The sequence below is a fragment of the Apteryx rowi genome, unplaced genomic scaffold (genome assembly GCF_003343035.1).
Source record: "Apteryx rowi isolate R43461 unplaced genomic scaffold, aptRow1 scaffold_291, whole genome shotgun sequence".
In the NCBI taxonomy this organism is placed as follows: Eukaryota; Metazoa; Chordata; class Aves; order Apterygiformes; family Apterygidae; genus Apteryx; species Apteryx rowi.
In genome coordinates this window covers 1,089,021-1,097,798 of record NW_020449319.1, presented here as the reverse complement: position 1 = coordinate 1,097,798, position 8,778 = coordinate 1,089,021, and the positions used below count along the sequence as shown (strand labels likewise).

The following is an 8,778-nucleotide window of genomic DNA, read 5'->3' as shown; positions in this document are numbered from 1 at the left end:
TTAGCTTTGAGCACATGAATAGTCCTACTGGAACGGATGGGACTGAACGGTGTAGGGAGGGGTCACAAGTGACTCCAAGTCAACGGGCTACTCACATGGGTAGGAATTGGGGTCAAGTGTTCAGCGCCTTGCAGGATCAAGCCCTATATGAGGTTCAAGAGCTGGGAACTTCTCTTTAAAGCAATCAACACACTGAGCTCAGCCATTGAAATCGATCAAAATGTCCACATGGGCACAGTAGGTGGCTAGCTCCCCTTGACAGAGGGTCTCCACGTCAAAAGTTTGTACCTACAACTGGTGCTTTGAGCACACAACAGATTTGCTTTATGTGGTAGAAGTCTTTTTGTTCCTACCCTTTTGACCCATCAGTGTCCTTCATGGCTTCAAACACTTTGTGTTGTACATTCATCAAAATTCACATTGACTGCAAAGAACATAAATGCAACAAAAACAGGAAAGCCTCCAGATAGTATATTATAGTTTTCTTCTAAATATTCTCCCGTTGTAATCAGAGGTGCAGTGACTAATTTATAATTTTTCCTTTGAAGGAATCCAGATGAAAGGCCCAGATTGTTCTTCAATTACAAGTTTGCATTGATTATATATATCTTCTAAGCTATCTCCTTGGACAATAGCTGCAGTAAGGAAACATACCAATACTTTTTTTAATTGATACATTCTACAGCATCAAGTGTCAGCAGATTGAGAGTGTAATCATAGATATTGATGAAATGAGAAGAAATAGTAGTACACTGTGATGTTGATTATAGAGAAGTCATACACCCTGCAGATGGCAACCAAGTCCAAAACGGTGACACCTTCCCATGACAGAGACCCATCCCACTGCTTATAGGGAGACCACTGAGCTAGGTTAGTTGATATAACTAGCAGCTCCATCCCTTGGGAGGGCAGTGTGACTGGTTCCCACTGTGGGAAGTCAAGCTGTACATTTCGTTTGATGTTGAAACTACTTCACTAGAGGGTGCGTCAGATGTACACTGTTCCAGTCCATTCTTTTCCTGTCCTGGTTATCATAAACTTACTCTTGGCTGGGAAAATTAACTAGATCAGGCCCAATGTGTCCAAATATATAGGAACTGCAACAGAGAGCACAGTGCCTAAACTCTTAAATTCTCTCTCCCCACAGGAGAAATCTGGAACTGCAGTGAGAGATCCATGGAGCGTCAGCATATGGAAGGACAAGGGGGGGGCTTCCAAGTCGGATCCCCAAATACCAATCTCTCAGCAGAGAGCTTCCTAAACAAGCTCAAAGGAAATACTAGGGACCAGAGCAGGCCTTAAATCCTGCCCTCTTCCAGGCCTGGAAGAAGATGCTTTTCTCTTTCCCTCCCACAATCCGTAGCTTGGGCTCTTGCCTTAAGCTAGTGAAGAATTCTGCTTTGGTCTGTACAAATAAATGCTGTGGTGCAATATTTTTTACTGACTCCATCAAAAGCAGGTTTGGATCAGGGAGGGAATTCAATTCATACCCTGCTAGTCCTTTAGGACATCAAATATCTGAGGTGTTGAACACCTCCCCTCCCCTTGAGTTTCCTGGGAAACAACAGGTTCAAACCATGAGTATTTACTGCAGGCACACTATACTGGTGTGCACTGTAAGCCAGAGACAGAGCTGACCCACTTGTTCTGTATTTACAGGCTATATCTTGGGAAACAAATGTTTTGAATAAATACATACCCGTAAAATATTCTCCAAATTCTTGTTCTAATTTAATTGCTCGATCATAGGTTTTCTTGGCTTGCTCCTCTGTAAGACGTTTATTCATTTCCCTGGAAACACAGCAGAAATCATCAAGAAGTTTAGATTCTTAGTGGAATTTGAATAAACTATTCAGATAGCTTTCTAAAAGATATCTTCAACTGAATAACAGAGATTGGTACAGGGTTGAAGGACTGAGACTGGTGCAAGAACCAAGAGCTGAAGTTCTTTGGCCTGTTCATGGGCAGTTTCAGTGTTTTAAACTCAGTTTTGTCGTCATATAATAGAAACCTATATTTTCAAGCTCTCCCATGCCCATTTCTCATTTCTCCCCTAAATTTTTATGGGGTCACCACTCAATATTTCCAAACAAAATGAGGCCCAAACCTGGTAACTGCTAACTGAAATGTATGTGTGGCATCAAAAACCCCTGGGTTAGTCTGGGAATCAAGAGACCCTCAAGATCTGAGCTATTCCTCAGGGTGCTCCTGCCTCATGAGTGGCAGCTATTTCAGGAATCTCCCAGTCTCCCAGGTCTGCAGCTGGCTGTCTTGGCTGAAGAAGACTTTCCAGACTGCTGAAATGGAAACTGAATTTTGGCTCATGCTGGGGTCATGGCAGTGAAACCATGATTAAAGGCTGAATTCAGCACAGTGAGACTCCTGGCCCCATAGGAGGAAGCACAGAGTCATGGAAAACCCCATAGAGAGCCCCAGAGGAACCCAAGCACTGTTCTTCAGAAAGATTTCTTGAATCAGGCAGAGATATGAGTTCCACATAATCATGAGAAATCAAACTGAGTCTTTTCAGCAGGAAGAGTTGGTTACTTGTGTTCTTCTGTTTTCTGGTCCTTTATGATTAAATATATAGATTCCTAGTCCAATGTGTCTTGTAAACTCTAAATTGCACGGAGTACCAATAAACTTAAAATGTAGACACTGCCAGTAACACTATATTATTGTAAATGTTTTGTTATTTGATGGAGCATTTCTGTTTCAACAGAGGCATTGTTTAATAATTGTAAGAAATGAGTTGTCTTGCCCAAACATGCTCAGTTGTTAATGCCACTGCATACTGCAGCTCGCAAAGAATCAAGCTCATACTCATTCAACGCCTTACACATATATGCCTGAGGATATGCAAATAAATTATCAGTAGCAAATAGACTTTGTTTGCTCTATCTTTTTCATAGCATGGATTCATTTTTCTTAAAACATGAGGGAAATTTTCTGAGGCAACTAGGAAAACAGAGAGCATCCTGTGGCCTACATAAACCTGATTTAATGCCTTGCACTAAATCATGTGATTGTGTGGTAATGGACTCTATATAGTATGACATGTGTGATGCATGTAGGAAATTATGTGCACGATGATGCATAAAAAATGATCTATAAAATGCACAGCAGTATGAACTTGCTACAGCTAACTCCTACCTAGTTTCTGGAAAACGGCAATAAGTTGTCAAAGATACAAAAATGTATTTATAGAAATGACCCTAAAGTTGCCTGTCTGTATAACTAATCATATAACTGAGAGCATTGCTTAAAAAAATCTCTTTGGAAGTACTAAGTCTATTGTCAGTGCAACCAGAAAGTAGATTTATAGAATGCAAGATAAGAAAGATTTATTTGAAAATTTATGACAATCATTTGTGGATTATATTCAGAGGTTTTGGATTAATGTATGTAAATCTGTGTCATGCTGCTAAATTTCTAATACTGCTAATTCTATTTATTGGAAGGATTGCTATCTAATTGAGTTCAGGCAGGCTTCTCATCAGCTATGCCTACTTGGACATGTCTTTAAGTGACTTAACCCAAGCTCTGTCTTGGAGTGGGGCCAAGCACCACAAATTTATATGCAAACTTAGCATATTATCACATATTAAGGACACTCAGCCAATATTCTAGTGCTAATAACATCCTCCTCCTTCCCAATATATTTCTGGTAAATCTCTGAGAAGTCTTCCTGAATATCTTTGAAAATCAAAGGAGAGAATATCTATACAAATATAAATAAGCCTTTAAAATAACAAATACTTGAAACAAGTGGAAATTTTAATTAGATTTGGAGAACATAGGTTTGCCTGTGGTGTAAAACCATGCTAGATGTACTCATGTCTCTGCCAGTCTTGTGCCTTCAGGGGAGAGGATGGAGAGGGGGGAGGACGGTGATGTCCGTTTGTCATGATGAATTAAAAGTGCTGTCAAATAATGGTCCCTTCTAAATTTTTCTCTTCCAGCCAGGGACCTGCACAGCTGGTGAATTTAGAAGTGGGGAAGGAAGGGCAGGATGATGGAGCAGGTCGTTCCAATCCACATTTTTTTTTGTCTGACACAGTTTTTCTTTGCTATTACATTAACTTTCAACTTGTTTATACAAGCAGGAATAATGGTTTCAGCAGATGAATCTAGCGTTACAAACAGATTTTGTACTGGTATATCCCCTCCTCATTTAGGAATTGGAATTTTTCTTTTGTGGTAGTTACATACATGAAACAAAATCGAGTGAACGCAGTTTTATTGGTATAAAAGTGTCCTCTTTCTCTTCCCACAGGGCATTGGTATACCACAGGAAACTTCTTCACAGCAAAATAATAGTACCCATTGGGAAGGGGTTCTACCCATTCATCTATGCACACCCGCAGACTATGCTGTTAAAACCTTTAACAAGGAGAAAGGGCTGCACAAACAAATTCCCATGAGGAAAATTAGTGTGCACATTTACAGTGCATCAACTCGTCAGCGGAAATTGCCCATGGTAAAAATGAGACAGCTTGGCCCTTCATGAAAATGTGGAAGTCTGCCCTGCATCTGCTAGGAGGCAGGAACATGTGCAGAGCCTGCGAATGTGAAGTAGCCGCATGCTGCAAATCCACTCCACAGTTCACAGCAGAGTGCATACTTGTTTAGCCACATCCTGACTGATTTAACTTCATTACCAAATAAAATAAATGATTTTCATGGGCAAGAAGCTCAGAATTACGTCATTATTCTCAAGGCAATTCTTAAAAGAGAATGATACCAGTTATACTAAAAGAGTTTTTATTTCTGTCAGAAACTAATTTTGGGTGCTGTTTGATAAGATAAATGCACATTAGATACATTAAGTAGATAAAAAGATTACTTGCAGAGAGCAAGCTGCAGGGGATAAAGTAATTTAGAATGCCTGAATTCATTACTTTTTCTCATTTTTTTCAGGAGTAGCTGTATTGTGTTTGCATAATTTGTTTATATAAACCATATTGCTACAAAAAAATCCCAAATGAGTGCTGATCTACAAGGACCCTTGCTGTCCCACAGAAGTTTGGAGTTTAATTAAGGGTGTAATTTTTGAAACTTTAATTAAGTCTAATTAAGAGTGTCCTCAGCAGAACATTCGTAGAATAAGCATTTCAAAAGTCACATAAGGTGTTTCACTTTCTTTGTCCCTCTGTACTGTCAACACTCATGCAGGTTTTGATTTAGAGAGTGAAGAATAGCCTAGTAATTTTTGATATATATATCACTAAGGAAAGTTCTACTAACTCTGCATAATTTGTTTAGTCCTAAATAGAATATTAGCATTACTTAGGTTTAATAGCAGGATGACTGTCCTAATGTTTTGCATCTACATAACACTTTTCATCTAATCTGCTCAAAGATTTGATATTCTTGCATCAAATGAACCAAACCTTTATTTCATTCCCACCTTTACAGTTGTATCTGATATACATGTATTTTCAGAGTAAGGACCACATTTATTTATTTATTTTTTTATCATGCTAGACTCAATAATGGAAATACCTTACAGACAGGAAAACCGTAGGTTAAAACTTCTCTTAAATGATGAATCAATGCAGAAGGTAGGCTATTAGACAACTCTGTTCATTCTAAACAGCAAAATAGTTAGAATATAACTAATCTGTGAGGCTGGAAGAAATGTCAAAAAGTCATCCAACCCAGGACACCCAATCTTTGAACAGGCTGGGGCTGTTTAAGTACTATATGCTGTGTGATTCCCTGTAATGCTCATGGTCATGCAAAAGCCTCATCTCCAAAAGTCAGGGCTAGAAAGGATCCTGTTCAGTCATGGGATGGGGCATGTTAGCAGTCCTCAGCTCTGTGATCCAACATTTGTGGGCATGCCTTCAACAAAACCAGGGGTGCATCTGTCATAGGAGGGGGGATGCCTACATTTAATTTTCTGGTGGGTACATATGGCGTCACCAGGTGTTTGCAGAGCCTTTGGTGAGAGGAAAGCACAGAGTACCAAATTTCATCCCTGTCACAGTGAATGAAGTTGATAACTTCTTGCATTACCCTAGTTTCACAGGGAAAACAACTGATTGTAATAAATTTTAAAATGAACTTCAACCATTGTGGATATCGTTACCGTATTTCCTGCTCAGCCTCCTCTCCTCTAGACTGGGTAACCCTCATTCCTCTTCTATTTCCAGGGTACTATCCAGAACCAGGCACAGCGCTCCAGCTGAGGCCTCATCCATACCAAGTAAAACAACATAATTGTGTTTTGTGTTCCTACACAACACTGATGTTAATAGAACGCAGACTGACAGCAGTCTTTTTTGCAACAGCATTATCCCTCCATTCACAGTCCTATGTGATGCACTCCAAGTGCCAGATGCTTTTCTGCAGTGCTATAGCTTAATTATTCCCTGCTTGTAGTCGTGCATTTCATTTTCTCTCCTTTTGTCTGTGTTGAATTTCATCTTACTGATTTTGCTTTGAATTTTAATTTTACTCTCCAAAGTGCTTGCAACCTCTCTCAACCTTGTGCTATTCACAAACTTTATAAAAGTACAATCCAATTCAACGCTCAAGTGCTTTATGAAAATAGCAAGTAGTGCCAAAAAGTGCCACAGCTCAAGAAATGCACTTCCAGGTCTTCTGTTTTCCTCCCAGTTTACCAGTGCCATTTTCAATGACTGTCTGAGAACGCCTGGGCTCATGCTCTCTAGTAATTCCATCTGGACCATATTTTGCTAATCTGCTACTGAGAATGTCACATGGAGATGTGTCAAAACCCAGAATAAAAACAAAGATTAGGTTCTTGGTCACAGCATGAAATTGGTGCCTTCCCTTTTCTTCTTTTAAGTGTTATTTTTTGCCCCTCTCCAGTCCTTTAGGTCCTCACCTGTCCTCTTACGAACCTTGAAGTTAATGAAAGGCTAACCTAATATAGAAAGTCTGATACAGGTTTACTCTGCTTGTACCCCTGTGTGTGCACTGTAACCAGACCCTACACCCCATGAGCACCCAAGGCTGGATGGGACAAGCCATGTCACGTGATGCTGCAGAGGCCTTGCTAAATTCGCTGCATGTGTTTGGAAAAAGTACACCGAGCATGGACAGGTTGTCTTTTCGGGGTCCATCGCATACAACTGCATGCCCCAAATGTGAAAGGTTCAAAGGCAGCTTTGGCTGATTCCTCCAGGGTATATCTGACCACGCAGTGCACAGCCGAGGGTATACATGGAGAGTAAGTCTTTGCTGTTCCTGCCTCCTCTTGCTATTGATTTTACAGAACACGCAAAATGTCATCTGGAGACCTGTGTTGTGCCATTTGAGACTGAAGAAAAAATGCTTGAAGGGTTTCATACTTACATCAGAGGCTCCCATGATTTAGGCTTAATGAAGATAGCGATGGGATAGAGTTGTGCAACTTGCAATCGTTTAATAGCATTTCCTGACACGTCGAGTATACAGTGCTTGCCCTGTTGGAAAGAGATGAGGATGTGTTTATTTTTGCAGTGTTGGCTGCAGTTCAGCTGAAAGAAGGGAGGTAATTCTGCGACGCAGGGCCCTGGAGCAGAGCTATTACTGACACACACCAGGGAAGGAGGACCCCGGGGCACACGCTCCGCTTCTCTGCAGTATTTCTTTTGCTTTGCTGCTAATGTTAAAGACTAATACTGAAGACATGGGAGCAGGCTATTTTTTATTCTAGAGGTTTAACTGCGATGAACTTGGCGGGGGGGGGGCTGTTCTTCAGAAATTAGGAAAACTGATTCATAGAAATAATAGGATGTCTACATTCTTAGTGGTTAAATCAATTCAGGTTTATGTTTAAGACTTCTTGTGTCACCTGAGGCATGTCATTTAATCTCTGTGCTTCATTTTTTTGCCTCTGTGAAAGTGAGATAAGCTTACTTATCTGTCTTACAGAGGTGTTTGCAATTTTGCAATTATTAATGTTCAAAAAGCACTTCCTAAGTTCTGTCCCAATACTGTCCTGAGACAGCTTTACAAAAGCTAACTCAAAAAAAAAAAAAAATCTGGATACTATGCTTGTAGTATAGGTTTGTTGTTAGTCTCATTCTACAAGCAGAGAAGCTGAGAAAAACAGAAGTTAAATATCTTTGTCCAAGCCACAGAAGGAACCTGTATCAGAGCTGGGACTGGAGCTAAGTCCAAAACCCTGAGTTGGATGCTCAAACCAGAGCAACCACTGAGCGCCTCTGAACTCCTCTGAACTGACCCCAAAGAAGCAAGGCTGTTTTGGGGCATACTTGAGGCACTGTGGCTTCATTCGTGAACCCATGGCACTACATCTGGGTGCAGGAAGTGCCAAGAATGCTGTCATTGAAAGTCAGAGTCTCTGCTCGTGGAGTCATTGTAAGGCTAGAATTATTAGGTTACAATTTTGTGGATATTTTATATGTTAGCAGGAGCATCATGTCTGAGACACAATGGGGCAAAAAACAGATTGTGTTGCATGGGCAATAAAACTGGTGTCAACCTACCCTTTCTGCCACAAATCTCACAGACTGGACACTAGTTCCATATAAATTATCATTGTACTGCCCAGCTTCTATAAATTTGTGCTCTTGGATATCCTTTTCCATTTGTTCTCTTGAAATGACAAAATGATAATCTCGCCCGTCCACTTCATAGTCACGCTTTGGCCGTGTGGTATCTGCACAAAACAAAAGACAGAAAATCAAGAGGTCTGTAAAAGCATTTCATGCAAAGTACCGGAATTAAGGTTTGTTCAGCAGACAATGCTGGGTCTGCCCTACGGGGAGGTGTTTCACATCCGGGAGTGGAGGGACCCTT

At 40.5% G+C, this 8,778-nt stretch overlaps 1 protein-coding gene across 1 annotated transcript in view; it reads right to left on the bottom strand.

The window, feature by feature from the left end:
* Positions 1 to 528: 528 nt before the first annotated feature.
* The window catches only part of DLG2 (discs large MAGUK scaffold protein 2), a 646,550-nt gene continuing 638,300 nt past the window's right edge, over positions 529 to 8,778 (bottom strand). Inside the window, exons 20-23 of the mRNA XM_026069322.1 lie at positions 8,466 to 8,638; positions 7,327 to 7,436; positions 1,700 to 1,791; positions 529 to 635 (exon numbers count right to left, since the gene is read on the bottom strand). Of these exons, the coding sequence (XP_025925107.1) occupies positions 529 to 635; positions 1,700 to 1,791; positions 7,327 to 7,436; positions 8,466 to 8,638 (482 nt within the window). The remainder of the gene's footprint in view (positions 636 to 1,699; positions 1,792 to 7,326; positions 7,437 to 8,465; positions 8,639 to 8,778) is intronic.